The sequence below is a fragment of the Melospiza melodia genome, chromosome 4 (genome assembly GCF_035770615.1).
Source record: "Melospiza melodia melodia isolate bMelMel2 chromosome 4, bMelMel2.pri, whole genome shotgun sequence".
NCBI lineage: Eukaryota > Metazoa > Chordata > Aves > Passeriformes > Passerellidae > Melospiza > Melospiza melodia.
Window position 1 is genome coordinate 54952734 of NC_086197.1, and position 18937 is coordinate 54971670.

Below are 18937 nucleotides of genomic sequence, written 5' to 3' on the forward strand. Positions count from 1 at the left end.
TGAGCAGCACAATGAAAACAAACAACCATCTTTAGCTGTTACTGACATCTAAATAAGCACAAACCGGAGAAGGGACCCATCTCCTGTCCCAGGGCACCCAGAAAATGAGCTTACTCTAAAGATGACCTTCTATTATAATTACCTCAGCCAATTGTGCAACGCTGCCCCACAGAACAGAAACTGGGAAGCACTTCCTCAGGAGCAGAAGTCCTCTTTTCCTGTTGTATGCACCACCACTAACTTGTCTCAGGGAAACATCCATGAGATTTCTTTTTATGTGAGAGATAAATGCGCTGGATCCACTGTCCACAGAATATACTTTCATGTACTGCTGGCATTCAGGGCTGACATGTGGTTTGGGCATACTTTTTAATTTGATTAAAGATATGTTATTTGTTGAGCCAAAGACCCCATGCAGTCCCTTGAGGAGCAGAATCTAAATGCTGTGACAAGGCTTATTTCACTTCCAGACCTGCTTTTAGCAGCAGAAAGCGCTATGGAGCAATGGACAGAGATGATCCTGACAGGCTGAACATGTTACTCTTTACACTGCTGAGCAGTGGGAATCTGGAAGCAGCAGGTAATAGACTGGCAAGTACTGGACATCAGGATGGGCCTTCAGAGAAAATAAGTATTAAAGTCAGTCAGAAAACTGCACCATGGTTTCTCAGCTGCCCACATAAAAATATTAACTTAGTAAGGTTTTAGGAAAAAAAAGAGAAATAAGAAAAAGACCTTTGGTGACTGGTCTTAAGGCAAAGTCCCCTGTTGCAATCCTTCCACAGTTTAAATGGCTTCCGTTACAGTTCTTAATCACAGCTCTTATTTTTTTTACTTATGTTGCTTTCACTTTTAAAACAAATCTTAGTCATAACAAGTTTCATTCCACTGTAGGTTAATCAGAAAAAAATATCCCCAGAGGCCTTTTGAGGAACAGAAATTACCAAGAAACTCCCCAGTTAGAAAAGGTGGCACATGAAGTATGATGCCTGGCTTCCTCCTTCTGTAGAGCCAGAAGTTTGTGATTTCAGTGTCAAGATTTTGGGGGGATCCTCTCTATTCAATTTTCAATTTTTCTGGTCTCCTAGGTAAAAATTGCATGTGCAGGTAACAGAGAAACTTTCCTCAAAGGTGGAACTGAGCTCCATGTGATAAGAGCATTTAATAGCATTTAAGGGCAAAACAAACACCATAAAAATAAAAATGTTCAAGTGCCTGGACAGTGGGAAAGAAGAGTGTCAGCCACTTCCAGAAAGATGACTCTAGGGAAAATCCAGGCACCATTTTCAATGGGCTTTAGGCATAACTTGTTCACTGAGGGTTAACCAGCACCACATGCAAGCTGCAGAACACCCCATCTAATACACCTCTGACTCCAGAAGGCTGTATGACATCCAGAACATGAACACTTCCCTTCTGCATCTCATTAACAGCTACAGGATGCCCAAAACACAAGACATACAATTCCTGACTTTCCCAAAACACTAAAGATTATATTGCATCTTACCCTGGCACGCTCCAAACTCTTTCTTTGTTCATGAAATGCAGCTGGACTTTTCAGAGCTGTGGAGAGGAAAAGCATTTAGAGAATGAATTAGAATGATGGAAGTTCTCTCACTGCACAACCCTTCAGGCCAACCAAGTTAAACACCACAGCAACTGCCTCCTGCATCTTCCAACACACTGAGGCACATCTCCAGCTGGTACAAAGCAATGGAAAGTGCCATTCTCCATCTGACAGCACAGGGACACAGGAACTGAGCTGAAATTTTTGTGGGTCATTGGAGTGTCTAACAAGTGTCTACAAGTACACTCCTAGTCAAACTAATCACTGTTCCCAAAGCTGGGTCCAAGAATGGGATTCAGAAACAGCCCCCCAAAAAAGCCTCAACAAGCTTCAATAGAGAGGAGGATATCCAGGACCCTTGTGGGAATGGCTCTGAAACACGTAAGAGGTCAGACTGTTGGAAGGATGGGGACAATGCTAATGAACTGTAAATCCCCTTTACTATCTTTTAATGTCAAAGGAAGCTGCAAGTCATTCCTGAATCTGGATCTGTGTTTTGTACATGTGCAAGGACTGGCTGCAAAACCTGAGGGTCCACAGGACCCAAATACTGCTCCCTGAAAGAGAAATTACTGTGGGAACAGGGGCACTTGGAGAGAAAAGTACATCTGTCTATTGACAGAAAACCACAGCCTGAGGAATTAACTTCAGCTCTCCACAGAACAGGCCTTCTCAGCCCCTTGGGCCCTGTTTAAAACCAGAGCCAAAATGGATCAGGTTTTAAGAAACTGATCCTCTGCTGTCCAGGACCACACTAACCCTGGAGGAATCTCTCACTCTGCCTGGCTCCTCTGGAGCACACAAAGCTCACGTCCCACAGTAAAACCAGAGCAGGGGGATGATGGTGTCAGTAGCTCCTCAGAGTTTCCCTGCAGCTGCAAGTAGCTTGTTTTTTTTTAAATAACGACCACACTGTGGTTTGTATTAAGTAGCTGAACGGAGTGTAATAATTTCTTTTCATATTTCTAAAATACTCATATCCTAAATCATCTGAATTATCACCAAGCTAAACAGAAAAGTTAAAGAACTTCAGCTTTAAAGATAAAGATAAGTTTTGAAGACAGAAAACTAAGCTCATATAGTTAGTAACTCTGAAATGTTCCTCTAAATCCTGTGATAAATAGTCTGCTGATATTATTTTTCTCTTAAGACCAGTGATTAAGTAGTTCTCAAATACAAGTCCATAATGAAGTCTCAAAAGATTTAAAAAATAAAGTCCCTGCATAAATGCAATGTAAGAAACTACTTCTAACACTCATGGAGCCTTCCATACCCTTTCTTACAGAACGAAATGGAGTGGCCACAGAAAGTTTTACAACACATTCTGTGAAATACAGAGAGTCCTTCTGATACCAAAATGATTTTTAGCCTTTTCTTTTATACAACTTTTACGTATTCTCCGTATTCTTAGGATACATACTAGTAATTCCTTAAATCTGATAACTGACCATTGTCCTAGTATTCTGTCAGGAGACCAAACATCCTAAAGGCCTTGCAGCTGGGGGCTGGAAAGCCCAACGCTATCTCAGGAAACCAAGGTCCTCCCTAGAACATATCCTGTAAACTGGAGATTTGGCCCTTCCAGGGGGGAATTCCTCAGATGGGGGAATGTCACACCACTCATCCAGGCCTCCCACTGGGGCATCCTTGTGAGATATGCTAATTTGTAAGGTCTATAAATTGTATTTGCCATCTATGGGGTGTGTGTGTGTCTTGCAGTGCACCCACCTCGGTGAAGTGGTGCATAAGGATCCTTATTAAAATACTGAGGTAAAAACCCTTATCCCTTAACTGTGGGACCCTAATCCCTTAACTGTGTCTGGCACTCAATTTTTTAGGACCAGGGAAAGGTATCACCTCTGGGTTCACACCAATGGGGTAAGAAGTAGCATTCAGTCCACATGGCAGGAATTCTGAACATGCCAGGCATCGTAGATGGGATTTGGACTACAGAAGTGAATGAAGAATAATTTGTAGAATAAATTAACAGTAACTGAAAACCACAGTGAGTGTGTATATAGACCCCTTTAACAATGGGGCAAACAGTTCCTGCTCAGATTAGTTCCATAAATCTGGTTACAGAGAGAAATTACCAGAGAAAGTTACACAAGCTGTGAAATGCACTTGGAGATAAACCAGAGATAAACCAGGGATATTGTTTTGCAATAACTACAAAAATAAGGCAAAAAACTTCTCCATCTAGCTGAGGCACCAACAAGGCCTCGGCTGATGCCTGCAATGAGGCATCCTGGGCAGCCTGACCATGGCACTCCAAAGAAGAGCAAGGAACAAACTTTTCAAGTCAAGTGAGCTGCTTGTGAACACACATGTGCTTGAACCTGAACGTGCTCTCCTTTCATTGTGGGCATCTCACACAAAAGCAAAATAAAAGCTCAGGTCCACTTGGGCAAAGATAGCAAGCAACATTTAAATCTGCATAAACATCTACCCTGGAGACAAGTGAAGCAGGATTCATCCTGAGTCTTCAAAAGCTCTCTACCAGAATGTGCAGGCACAGCAGTAATTCTTTACTCTCCCCTCCCTGCCTACCTCTGCTGTCAGTATGAGGCAGCAGATGAACTTTAAGTGACATTTCCCTGACCACAGCTAATGGTCAGAAAAGTCAACTGCAGGGGTTCAGCTGGTGTCACAGGTAGTCCAGGAAAACTCTTGCACACAGAAGAACAAAGCAAGAGAAGAATCCCTGAGTAGGAAAAAAGAAAAACATATGCATTTAATAGTAAATAATGCAGAGCTGTTGCAGGAATAGTCTTGTAAAGACCACTTCCAGTCTCTCATGGCTTGTTCTCTGAAACGTGCACTGGGATGCAGCTCTCTGGGCTGGCAACATGACAGAGGATTTCATATTTGACCTCTGAAAATGTCAAGAGGGCACAAATCCTTCACTGCTTCCCTCAGCAATCTAGGATGAGGTTGATATGTCAGAACAGGGTGTCTATTGTAAAATCATACTCCATTTGAAGTTAACTAATCCTTGCACATTTCTGGCTTTGAAATCACAACTTAGACCAGAGCTGTGGAGCTACTCTGTTAACTTTACCACAGCAAATAATAAAATAAAAAATAATCCTGTGAAGAACTCTGAAGCAGTAAGGTTCTGGATGAGCTCTAAAGGAGTCCCTAAAGTGCAGATATGCCCCTTTTCCAGCTCCTACCACTGCCCTTCCCAGCCACTTAGCACTGATCCCTGCAAAACTGTTCCTGTGCCTCATAACCCATCTGGCTCGCTCACCAGAGTGTTGCTCCATCCATTCCACTCAAAGCTATCCAAACTGACAAAGCTCTACCATTCTCAGCCATATCAGTGCATGTGAATGAGTGGCTGAGCTGGTGGAGCAGAACCTGTGCAAACCAGGGGGGTGTGGGGCAGCATTCCCACTCTGTCCACAGCCCTTAGGAGCTGAAGCATCAGATATAACCACAGAGGGTTAGGGATGAGGAAACTCCAATCACCTGATGCTTTCTGCCTGCTCAGCCTGCATAAAATACACTCAACTATTCCTTACAGTAGTTTGTCTAACCTGTTCTTGGAGACCTCTCATGAAAAATGTAATATTATTGCAGAGAAATTATCCCACTACACAAATGTTGTTACTATTTAAAAACCTTTCTGAATGTCTAACTTATATTTTCCTTCCTACTACTTATAGGAAGGAATAAATAAATATATTTATTTATTCTTTGTTCTCTACCTTACCTGCAAACATTACAGAGAATGATTTATTTTCTTCCTCTTTGCATCTATCCCTTTTGAAAACTTTGGTTCTCCTACAATCTTCTGATACACAAAATGACCAAAGGCAGTTGCCTCAACCTTCCCTTGCAGGTAACATTATCCAGACCTTTGCTTGTTTGGTCCCTTTTGGACTCCTTCCATTTAAGGTGCATTTTTGTTGAAGCCTAGTGTCCAGAACTGGGTACATATTCCAGCCTAGGCTTTACTGGCTGTTACACAGATAAATGATTATTCAATAACACTTCTCAGCCACATGTCCCAGACAGTTTGCCTTGTCTGTGTACATAAAACAAACAACGTTCACTTGTGCTTGTCTCACAATCCACTAAAGGTCTCCAATCCTCTTCTGCAGAGTTGGTACCAAGCCAGCTACTCTTCATCCTCAATTCAAGCCACTGACTAGGTGTTACAAAATGTAGACATTCTGCCTTTTTCTTTCATTTTATTCCATAGTTGTTGGCTTCTTCAAACATTGGGAGTCCCAGTCCTGTCCTCCCCTCAGCCTACTAACCTGGAGCTTAATAAACAGACAAACTGCTCCTCTGTTTACTGAAAAGTCACTGAAAACACTGAATCATGGCAAACACGGAGTTTCTCCCTTCCCATCCCACCCAACAGCCCTGCTCAACTCCACCTCCCAGTCTGACACCAAGCCTTTATTCCAATCCTGTTCCCTCACAAGGTGCATAGGCAGCTTCAGTAGCTCCATCTTTCTTCCCAAAACATCAGGAAAGGCTTTTTCAAGCACCTTACTAAACCCAAGAAGTGCAAAACCACATTTAATACCCTGAATTCCCTGGGAAGCATTTCAACAAATATTTAGTCTGCTGGTAGATCCAGCTTCAGTAATGATCTCCTTTCCCCCTTTTTCCATGTCCCACGTGTTTCTGCCTTGCTGCCAATGCTCCAATTGTACTGCACAGGGAGCTCTAGGAAGTGTTGCTACAAAGTATCTCCTGCACCTCTCCACGGCACCTGCCCCCCTCCAAACTTAACCTGAATCCCTGATCTAACTGTCCAGCTACCTTTGAGTGAGCCCTGATGAGAACAGAGAGCTGCTAGAGGGAAAAAACCCACCAAACTTGCCAAACTACAACAGCACAACAGCAGTATGAGCTGTTGGGTTTTTGGTTTCCACTGTATGCAGAAAATAAATAGTTGACAATGCAGAAGTAACTTCTGCAATGCCCAATTTCAGTCAGGTTACATCCTGCCTGCCTTTTGATTTTATTTCTACATGACATGTACACGGCATTTTCAGCCTCAGTAACCTGCAGTTCCACTTTCTGCCCTCATTCCTGTAGCTAGGTCTGGGACAAAGCATGTCAGTCTGTGGTTATGCTGACAAAATCATCTGTGGACTCTGATCACAGTTGTTTTGAAAGAGTTATTTTAACCTGGATTGGTATGCTGGTTTACAGCACAGCTCCACAAATAATAGCGTCAGCAAAGCTGAGCACAACTGCCCTGCCAGACAAAGTCAGAAATGAGAGGCTGAGTTTAAGGCCAGCACTGTAGCAGGAGCCCCATCCTGCTGAACCATGGCCCCCACATCTGCAAATTGCCCCATCCACCACAGGAAAACAGGCTGTGTTACAAATGCCAACAAGCACTGAAAAGGGCTCAGTGACAGATGGGGCAATGGCATCACCAATGGGGCTGGGACAGCACAGTCCAGCAGGTGACCTCCTCTGAGCTGTTCACACTTTTGTTGCACCTGGACAGCCGTGGCAGTTTGTAACATCTGCTGTTAGAAGGATGAGTTTTACCCCTCACCTTTAGATGACTGACAGCAGGACTTGATTTTCTTGTCACAGATGGGCTGGCTAGCAAGGATCTCTTGAAATTCCTACCACAGCATCCAATTTCTTTAGTCTCTCTGCTGCCTGTTGTGGAGCATTTTGAGGCTTCATCTCTGGAATTCCTGAAGCATTAGCATCTTTGTGGCCACACCCTCAGCGACCACGAGAAACCTCCCTGCACATCAATGATGCAACTGTTCTGTGCCTCCACCCTGCTTCAAAAATATTGCAGCTAAACACTGCAACTGTGTTCTTGCATCTGACCCCCAAAACCAACCAGCAGCACACAAGACCATCTACATTCACCTTTCCATACAAAGCCCAGAGATGAAAGTTGTTAAATATTCACTTCAGAGCAATGTATTCATTCCCATGAAACAGGGTGCAAAACTGCAATGCCTGAGTTCAGTGTTCCAGCACTCCAAGCCACATTTTGCAGATGGCAAAGTGCAAATGAGTCACAGAACCATAGAATGGTTTGGTTGGAAGAAACATTAAAGATCATGCAGTTCCAATCCCCTTTCTATGGCTGCAGGGACACCTTCCACCAGACCAGACTGCACAAAGTCCCATCCAGCCAGGCCTTGAGACACTGCTGCAAAGCATCAAACTGCTGCTGCTATAAACAACAGACTGAATCAAGGATCAGGAATCAAACCCAAATCTTCAACATAACAGCAAGACAAAAAGCTGGGCAAAATGGCCCAAAGACTTCTGTTCAGGGTTTATCCTGCAGTGTACAAAAGCAGATTTTAGCCATGCAAAGCTTTCAAAGATATTCATATGCAGACCTCTGAGTTCCTGTCACCTAGTGTGAGAAAAAAGTGGAATCAGAACCACACTGAGACACTCTAAGAATGAAACACAGCAGGGGAAGGAGACTGACCCAACTGCTGAGAAAAAGAGGTCAAAATACCCATACACCCTGCATTTGCTTATACAGCTGACAGAAGGCACTGAGGTTTGCATGGAACCAAACAGAGGGAAGAAGGAAAGGCAAAAGGATCTGCACAGATCCTCATAGCTCAAGCGTCTTGTGGGAAGCAGAGGCTGCAAAGCTTCCTGCAATCAGTAAATCACTACTCAAGGTTATCAGACTTGTAGACTGACAGAGGAGAGGAAGCACATGAGCTTTCCTTGGCCATAGAATCTAGCCCATCATAGGCAACAAGGTGATATTTCAACTGCAAATCAGTTGGTAAAACAACACACAATGTTTGTAGAAAGGCTACAGCTAAATTCAGACTACTGAGTCAAATACTCCTCAGTTAGACTCATTCCTAAGGGAAAGGAAAAACCTTCCTTTGCTTCTGACCAAGAGACATATCCAAACCCAAACTCAGACACGCTGATCTAATTCAGAATGGCAGAGTGCCTTCTGCTGCAGCTACTGAGTCTTGCTCTCAACCCAAGTCTGGTTTCTCTCTCTTGTTTACTATGCTTTCGTAAAAAGATGAGATAAAGTGCTGCAAATAGGCTCGATGGCTTCCGCCCTTGGTTGAGGGTGGGGCTCCCACCCATAGGATTTGCTAAGACACAGAACTTGAACCACTGAGCAAGGCAGTTTTAGCACTTTCTTCCTCCCTTCAGCTTCACCCCATTTTCAAAAAGCATTTCTCACAGCATGGAAGAAAAAGGTATTAAAAAACTGGGTCACATGCACAGAAGGAGTTGTCATCTTGCCAGTGGGGCAGTGTCAAAGAGCCGCTGCTGTGTGCTGCAGAAATATGAAAAGGGGCTGGAGAATACACAGCTGAGGGAAGAGAGATCTCCATCAGCATCCTTTCCTCCATTTGCAGCTCTGGGGAGTTTCTCATTCAGGACACAGAACTGATCACACTTCAGAATTCTTGATACCATACCTGGTCAATGACCTTGGATTAAGGCTAAAACATGAGTGTCAAGTTAAAGACAGGAAAAGAAGCCACAACTGGTAAATCATGAGTATTCAAGTCCCAAAATACATAAACTCAGAAAATTAAAAACTAAGACTGTCATAAAAAAGTAAATGTAAATATGTTTATGAAGGTAAGAAACACATCTTTGGCATTCAAACAAATGCAGCTTGCCCTTCAGCGACACCCTTCAATGAGAATGTTGCTGTGACTGAAGGATTATGAGTGTTCCTAGTCCCAAACAGAGGAAAGACTGGAGAAAGGCTCCTTCCCTTTGCCAGCACTGCCAAAGCACAGCATCACTGATACAGAACTGCAGCTTGTAGCAGCACTGCCCAGCTATTCCAGTCCACAGGGACATACACAGAAAAAGTGCAGCCAAATGAAATCCCTGTTAGCAGATTGCTTGGTGACCCCAGGCTGCTGGGGCAGCCAGACCTGAGGTCCTGCCTCCCTGACACCCTGCCCCAGCCCTTCCTTCTCCTGGCTCAGCATCCTGAACCTGCACAGCTCAGGCAGCTGTTCTGCCCAGGAAGAGCCATGTCCAGCTCCCTGCACTGGGCTTGCCTGGCTGCAGAAGCACACAGGCAGGGAGAACTGTGGTACCCTGCCTCAGCTCTCTCACCACGGAGACACCCCCAGCTGAGCTGCTCCCAACACCTGCAGCAGGCCCTGCTCCAGAAACCACTTTCAGCGAGGCTGTCAGTAACTTTAGTACAGCAATATCCCACTGACAATGCTGCTGAAGTTTAAGGTTTTCATGAACTGTGTGAAAAGCCTAAAGGTTTGTCACAGTAAACATGAAATTACTGGCAGAAAGGACAAAGATTTTTCCAAGGCCCAACACTGAGTTAATTTAAAATCTAACATATGTGCAATTTCTCAGAAAGTTCATCCTCTTTAGAAGCAAAATGGAAATTGTCACCCATGGTAACAGTTATCAGATCTGTGGATGACTATGGCTATGGCTTTGTGTCAAAAAACATTTACAGAAAATACAAACAATGTATAATCTGCTCCATCCATCGCCATTAACTCTTGGCATTCAAAAGGCAAAGCTTCATTACAATCAGGATTATACCACCTCCAAACTGGAAAGGAAAAGGGACACAAGGAACTTCTACCAGGAACCCTGTGATCCATGCATTCGTGGACCAGACTTCAAGCCTGTGCCTTGCATGGATAACTGGCCTTTGCAAACTCTTCTGAAAACTTTCCAGAGTGCCCAGGGTGAGAAAGGCATGGGGTCACAAAAAGGAGAGACCACTCCCAGACAACAAGTAAGAATGAAGCTAAGACAACTGTGGGAACACAAAGGGAAGAAACTGCATTGCCTATCAGACTTTACTCCCCAGAACCATCACGTTTCTCTTGCAACTGGCAGAGTTAAATCTTCTATCATGACAGGGATCAAGGACCAAATGCAGCCTATCAAACACCTGAGCATGGTCTTCCTTCTACAGCTTCAGAAGGGGCAAACAGCACATTTCCATCCTAACATAATGAACTTTAATACTCATATCTTATTAATTACAGATCATATAAATGCATGGAAAACATTTTCAGACTGATATCTAAAAATACAAGCAAAGCAGATGCAGTTATTAGTCCTCTCAGTCCTCAGCTTAAATGTACAGACAGCCTTCTACACACAAAGCCTGAAGGCTTTGAAATTGTGCTTTAAGAAAAATTATCTTAGTCAAATAACCAGCAAATAGCTCCTTGGAGACAAGTTATAGGTATACAATCAAATTAAAATAAAACCAGTTACAGATTTCTGTGCAACACACCAGAAATAGAAAAAAAAACGTAGAGGACAGCTGCAAGTGTCCTCTACTTTTTTTAAATTTATTTTACAACACTTGCTTAGTGTTCCAGTCTTATTCTCAGAACATGACACTGAGTATATTAAAGTCTAGCTGCAGCTTTATTTATTTAGTTCCACATATATGTTTTTAACTCCTTGCCCTAATCAAAATTACAGTTCCAGCTTAAAAGCATGAAAGAAAAGCAGCTGCCAATGTGCAGAACAGCAGAGATAAAATGGCAGCGAAGTGAAAATTTGTATTTTTGCTTTACTACTATAAATAGATTCCATAAAACTGCAGGAATGTCACTACAAAGATCTGGTATGTAAAGTGGTGAGAGAATGACAGGAACACATTACGTAGCAGGAAGAAATATTTCAGGGTGTTAAAGCAATGGGTTTAGCTGCAGCTCTAATAGAACACTCCACAACCTTGAAATGTCGGCTGTGCAGCTACACTGCAACAACTCCAAGTCAGTAAAACTCCACCCAGGCATAGCAGTTCATCTATCCTGGCCCTTATGTAGAAGACAAAATACATCTGAGGTATGAAGAATTGTCCATTAGGTCACCAGCACGATGGCAGCTGTACTGCACCTGTAGGTTACTGCCACGTTCCAACAGCTCCCTGCCTCTCCTTTCTCTGACAAACACAGAAAGATGCTCCTACTTCCCAATTAACAGTTAAACAATTTATAAAACCTTTTTTTGCCTTTGTTTTATTTCTGACATTTTGTATGTTCTACTGTAGCTATCATATGTAACAGGAACCAATTGCTGACAGTCACCTTCAATTAGCACACACACACTAAATCAACAAGATTGATAATTAGAAATAAGAATAAATAAGAAAATATGAACATAAATATTAATTATAGAGCCATATAGTAATAAAGCTAGAAGTGCATCATTTTCAAGTATTTAATTTTTTTTTCTAAACTGAGAAGTGGTTAGACTATCAGGTAAAGGCTAAAGCAGAAACAACATTTTTAGCTACCCTATACAAACACAAGTGTGGATGTATGGCCAAATCTTGGGGTTGACATGTTGAAGTCTAGACACATGATTTAACCTTACAAACTCACCTGTGGCAAGCAGTTTGCTTCCCAAATAAGTATCTCAAAGATTCTTAGGTGTTTGTGATGGTAGCTGTGCTGGACACAGAAGAGCAGCAGCTACAAGCTTTGTCTAGATGATGATCAACACTGATATGCCAAATCATAACCTGTGTTCTGTACTCTTAAATCACCAGTTGTCTCCAGTAAATAGCAATTTCTTCAAAAATCATTCTAAGCAATGTCTCACAGACTCCCAAAAAAGCAAATACAAATACTGCATTTTAGTTTTATAGCAAATATTATCTTTTGTCCACTAACCCTATTGCTAATAAAAAATGCAGCAAGTGATACGAAAGGCCTAATGAGATGATAATCATTAGACTGCCTGCTATAATTACAGTAATTTCTAATCATGTGCCATGTTGGAATTGAACCATGGCACGCTCCCCTCATGGAGTCTGAGGAGAAAATAAACTCTTGTACTCTGCAATAAGCTGGATCATCCAGCAGGCTGCAGATCCCAGCAGAAACTGCACCAGAGTGTTGGTAGCACAGACCCAGGGCAAGGAAACACCTCAGCACCTGTTAAAGCCCTCCCATCAGAACCTCCATGCACAAGCATGAACTCCATCCCCTTTGGATCTGCACACAGCCACGTGTTCTGCATCCCAGAACACAAACATACAGAGGGGTTGGATGTGGGCACAAAAACTGGCAAAGATCAGATACACTGAAGTGAAAAAGAAGCTCCTGGAAATTCTCAGCCTGTACAGCAGCCTCCTTCTAGCTTGCAGTGCAGGCAGTGCCCTTTTCAAAGCATGCCTGTGTCATTTTTCAGACTCACACAGCACCACTACAGAGAAACACAAGGCACATTCCCAGAAATTATCTACTTCTGCTTTGCCTGCTTGGATAGATGTGATGGTCAAAACAGCTTTCCTGCAGGATTGTGCCATATGACAACCTTGCATTCTTGCTTGTGTTTAGTGCTTGCAGCCAGAAGCCAAAGACCACAATCCTGATGGATAAAACAAATGGCATGTGAAGCTTTAAATCTTGCAAAAGAGAAAAAAGAGCCACATATTTTGCATAACAGAGTATTGCTACATTTGCCAAATGTCTTTCCCCTAAAAATTTTTGCTGTTTTAGTTGAAGATACTTTCCACATAACTTTCTACTCAGATGTGCACTAGCTACTGTTTTAAACACTGTCTCCAAGAGTGAAAAATGGGGTGTTTGATATTCCCCCCAAAAACCTTCCAATAGCCATAACCTTTAAATTCGATGCTAAAAAATGACAGCATCTGACTGTTTTTCTACAGCACAACAGAGTTCAAAGAGTTGAGCACAGACAGCAGATTTTGTATAACTTGCATTTTATGAAGACAAGAAGATGAAAATCATCTCTGCATAGCTACAAAAAAATGCAAATAGCAAAAAGGCTTGTCTATTTGCACTGTTATAAAATAGGCCAAAACCTGAATAAACATAAAAATCCAGCTCTCCTTTTTTCAAGATACTGTCATTCTAACTGTGATCACAGATATGTCAGCTGCAGGTGAAGACTTGTTTCCCACCATTTTTCTAAGGGCAATTGAGAATTTTAATCTTGAACTAATGAATCCTACTACTAGTAAAAGGTTACACAAAGTGGAAACAGAAAGCAAGAAGAATTAGTGAAGCACAAAATGCAATTATTTTGAATCCTCTTTCACTGCCTGTAAATGCTTTATTTCTTACTACAATACACTAATCTTTCAGTGGAGCAAAGCCCCACTGTAGGTGGCTGGTGGGTTGGGAAGGTTAAGTGAGATTAAGTGTACTTGGTAAAAAAATGTTGAAACATTTGCCTTTCCACTCTACCATATAAACAAAATTCCACATGGGACAAAGTAAGCAATTCATAGTTCTGTTATGAACAAGCACAGCAGGAGTAGCATGACTCTCACTCTCACTTAAGGGTGACACAAATGTGTCATCTCCCACTCCTCATATTTACAGTGTCCAAAAACCTTGTGTTGATGGAAGCCTGCAATGAAATTTCTCTTTTAGGGCACCAATTTGCAGAATAAATCTTATGTGGGGTTTAGATTCAGCCAGGAGAAGCAGAGGTACCAATGGGAGTTTGCACAGTACCACAGCTTGTAATGTAAAACAAAACCTTTCACTTCTGCCACACTTGGCTCAGGGATTTTTCCATGGCTGTTTGCCTCAAGATATACAGGAACTGATCTGTAGCACAGGCTAATCCAAAGGAACACAGAGGAAAGCACAGTAAGACCAAAAGAGAAACCAAGTTGATGCTGAGGAAGTGACATCCCCACTCTGGATGTGAAGGTGAATTGGAGGTGTGGTGCCAGACAAGCTGCAGTCTGCTCCCATGGGCTGAATGCATATTAGCTCTAGGCAGACTATTTTCCATTTTACTTTCATTCCAATTTAATCCAGCTCTCAAACTTCATTTTATGGTGCAAAGCAAGGCACAGCAGGCAGGTGCAATCAGGGGCTTCACTTCAAAAACACATTCCTGATACAAGCTGTAATGCAGACAGAACTGCAACCATCACAGTTCTCTCAAGAGTGTTAAGATTCTCCAGATGGAAAATAAAGGAAAGAAAAGAAGCCAACCAGCATCTGACATGGAAAGAGCACCCCAGCTCTTTTAGTTCAGCACCAAAGCATCCTCTGGATTCCAGGTTTTATACTTTTGTTGAATCATCATGAAGGACAGTGTGGGGCTTGGTTCCTGGCTAACAAACGCAGGAGAGACACACAAGTCCAGCACAGCCACGTCCAGAAGCAGATGACAGCAGAACAAGATTAAGTACCTCAGTGTTTTCACAGACAAGAGGTACAGGCCAGACAGAAGAAAGGAAGAAAGAATACAGGATACTTGCATATTCCCAGCAGTAAAAAAAGTCTATTCTGGAACTCCTAAAAGTAGATGTAGAGCTGTCATGGTGCTGAGATGCCTTCTGGAGGAACATGGTCCCTAGTCATCCTCTGTACTTCTCAGGTTAAAAATGGGATTTTTTTTCTTTATGTATCACAATTTATCTCACATCTGATCTTCTCTTCAAAAACTGCCCAGGCAAATTACATTTTAAACACTTCCCTATGTGTGGTTATTTCCAGCTGGCAGGTATGGGTAAATGATACCACTACTTGGGAGAAACTAATTTCAAATCATGTTTAGAACAGATGTGTTAGAGGAGGTTTTCTCCACTGCAGAAAGGACCTTTTAATGTGTTGCCAGTATTTTCACAAAGCGTTTTTCTTTGGTCCGTCACAAAATTCACATGTAAGAGATATAAATGAAGCAATGAAGGGCACCAATCTGCAAAGACTAGTAATTTACACTATGTTTTAAATAAATTTAAGACTCACTAATTATTCCGGATGCCTTACTTGAATTACTTGCAAGGGCTTCATTTTCAAAAGGCCTGGAAAACAGACCCCTCTCAGGAATCACAAGTTTGGCCAGGCACACTTTGAAGAAAGCCAGTACTGAACATAAGTTAATAAAGTATTTGCATACATATCCACCTAAAGCAGGACACCACAAAGAAGTCAGGAACACTTTCTTCTGAGAAGCATTAGTAAAAAGGCAGCCAACTGGCACACCAGTCTTTCATCCAAAAGCAAGTAAGTGTATTCTGTAGAAGCTTGTATACAAGCTCCTCAGATTAAAAAGAGACAACAGGTATGATATATCCAGACAGCACAATCTTTTCTTTTTGCTTTGGTAACACAATTTCAAGCAGAGGTGCCAGAAACCTCTTAAAGGACATTACTGTCATCCTGCAAGCCACTCCAGCTGACAGAGTGCTGCTGACAGGTTCATTCAGACAGAGCTGACAGACTAACCTCCAGCCCTCAGCAAAGTCTAAGTCACAGCACTGTCATATTACAGTGTGCACCTCAGAAACAGAAGAAATGAGAAGATCCTCATTACTACACCATCTTCAAGTAAAGCTTCTGAAACAGGGCAGCAGGAAAGCTTTTGAAAGAAGAAAATACATATCTGATCTACTGCATTTTACTACAGCTATTGCGTGAAACTGAGAGGACCTCAAAAATAACACATTTGCTGTGTGGTCTTGCTTCAATTTGTTACATCTAAGTCATCTAGTTCAGAGGTACCAAAGCATGACAAAACTTATTTGTCACCTTTTTTGCATTTCTGGGGGAAGAAGGGGAGCAAAACAGAAAAATACCTTCTCCAACGCTAATCTGACACTGAAAGCTTGGCTTTAGGGTAGATCCTGTTTACCCAGAAAAGTACATGTTCTCTGCCTGGACAGATTTTTGCCTTTGCCTGGAAGAAGGGCAATGACTGATGCCCATAGGGCTCATTCTAGCTGTTTTCTAGCTACAAACATAAAAGAGGGTGCCTTGTTGGTTGACATCTCGTCCACCATGCCTGGTTTTGGTCAGTTTATGGAATATGTACACACAAAGTTACAAGTGCCTCAGAGATCTGGGGAGCTGCCACACTGTAAAAACAGAAACTGCAGAGGCAGGAAGCCTGTAAAAAGAGTGATTACCAGCATGGGTCAAGTATCTAAGGCATTTCTAACACAGTATGTTCTCCAGAAGACAGTGCACTGAGATGAAACACAAGCCTCATTCTGCAGTACAGTTACACTTGCAGCCATTGCTCTCCTCCTCAGAATCGGAGGTGGCACCAACACTTGAGAAGGACCAGGCTGGGTGGGACAGGGTGGGGCTCCTACAGATGATGTTTTCCATGCAGAAGCAGAGAACCTGACCTTTTGAATCATATGGGAACCATTCCCCACCAAAAAACATGCAGAAAACCAGCAGGGCAAGGAATGAAGTGGTACTTACGCGGCATGATCCCTTGGCTCACCAACTCCTCCCGCGTGCGTCGCTGCTGGAGCTTCAACTGCAGCACTGCACAGCAGAGAGAGGGGAGAGAAGGAAACCCATCAGTGCAAGGAACAGCTGAGGAGACATTTTCAAATGCATCTTGTTTTCTTCTCTGGATGCCAAAGCACTGGTGCGCAGCAGAAGGGAAAGACCCCCCCGTCGCGCCCTGCCCTGCTGCAATTGCAGAAGTGGCCCCCAGCAGTCAGGTTTCCGTAGGCTGCTGCAGCCAGGGGCAGAGGAAGTTGCGCAGGGTCTTGGCAGGGTGATAAAAATCCACAAAGCCAGGCCTGTTTCTCAGTTCTTTCTAGAGCACCAACTGCTTTCCAAACCATTAATATTAAAAAAACAAACAAAGAGAAACACCAGCTGACAGTCCTCCAATAAACACGGAGTGACACCCCAGCTGCTAATGACTCCTGAAAACTCTAATTACTATGTGCAGATTAAACGATATGTCAAAATTGTTGGTCGTTACTCTAAATTACAAGGCTGATTTCCTTCCTCAGCTCAGAAATTCACCTTCAGAAATGTCTCCTGAAAGTGAAATACCATGGACACATCTAGAAGTGTCCTTTCACTACAAAAGGAATCCCCTTATCACTAGAATTTTTCCTATTTATTTTAGCATAACAGAACATATTCATGACCTGTGTGAAATGCAATTAGCTGGGGGCTTTTTTTAGCGCAAATCCCCAGAATAGTAATAATTTCAACATTTAGATTACAACAGCAGCTTCCCTTTAAACTATACAATCAAAGCAACATTCTAGATTGTTCTTACAGTCAAAGACACCTTCCATATGAAAGAAGCCTTTCAAAACTGAAGAAAAAATTCATGCGAATGCGACACACATCTCAAAATAGGACAACTTGAGTATCACTGAATCCCATTTGCAATCAAGCCCAAACTCCTAAGCATGCTCACCGTAAAGTATTATAAAATGAATGGCAATGCATCTCATCTCCTCTGTTCTAGTTTGAATTTCTCTTATGCCTTTTTTATAGTCCACCTAATGAAAGCCCACACGAATGTTGTGGAACCACTACAGAGCAAAACTGCTCTACAGCAATCTCATTATAACCCTTATGTCTCCTTTCTTAACTACTTTGTTTGTCCAGTACATTAATTTCATACATTATATCCAAATTTGTATTGTATACTCCCTAAAGTAGAGATCAAAAAATTTAAGAAGATGCCACTTAGTCTACTTACAGACATCACCACATTTTACCTGTTTCTTTCAACCTCCTATCTGCAGTTTGCATTTCACTAAGATACATCTTCCAATATGGGTTCTGGTCTTCATATGTATAAAAAGTAGACCCATCTCTTTCTTTCTATGGTTGTTTCCATAGCACCTAATCACCCTCACTCAAATCACATTTAATTTTCTTCTTGGATTTTTCTGGCTTCCACATCCATTGACTCTTGATGTACCTTTCTCTGAAACTCTATATGACAGTGAGAGGAATACCTCCTACCAGTGGAAATACCTCTGTGCACACAGAGTGCAAACAAGTTACCTCTCTTCTGTTTCTCAAGACAAACTATGATTTCTTAATATATGCATCCTGGGCAGGAAACTACTTTCTTTTAGTACATGGAAGTGAGAGAGGGGAGGAGGATGTACAGAGCACCATGGTAATTCTGTGTGGGATCAGCCAAAAGCCAGAAGGAGGAGGAGGGAACAGAGAGGGGAAGGAACAGGCCCTTCATTTGGCTGTGAAACTGCAAACAGAAGTGGTAGTTCCAGACTCTTCCTCCCACCCAGCATGAGATCGCACTTCAACTTCTGTGCTAGTGTGAGGGCTAGCACAGCTCACAGGCAGCCTGCTCACAGAGCTTCTCATTTGCTGGACTCCTTTTGAGGTTATCAAAACTCAAATCTTGATCTAACACCTGGCACTTGATCTAACACCTTGCTGAGAGAGAGGCAGTGTCAAACCTCTCACTCTCCCCATCACCTCTCATGTTCGCCTGACTGTCCTGGTGGCTGGACTCACGGACAGAGACCACAGCCCAGTCAAAACAGGCACCAGGTTTTGAATAAGTGAGTTGAAGAGGATGACCACAAAGCCAGGAGCTGTAGTGGAACAACCAGGAGCCCTGGTATTTGCCAGCACTGAAGGTAGGAGTTGGACTTCACCCTTCCAACAG

At 42.6% G+C, this 18937-nt stretch overlaps 1 protein-coding gene across 1 annotated transcript in view; it reads right to left on the reverse strand.

The window, feature by feature from the left end:
• The window catches only part of MRTFA (myocardin related transcription factor A), a 48774-nt gene that overhangs the window by 13556 nt on the left and 16281 nt on the right, over positions 1 to 18937 (reverse strand). The window contains exons 2-3 of the mRNA XM_063154593.1: positions 16738 to 16803; positions 1508 to 1563 (exon numbers count right to left, since the gene is read on the reverse strand). Of these exons, the coding sequence (XP_063010663.1) occupies positions 1508 to 1563; positions 16738 to 16803 (122 nt within the window). The remainder of the gene's footprint in view (positions 1 to 1507; positions 1564 to 16737; positions 16804 to 18937) is intronic.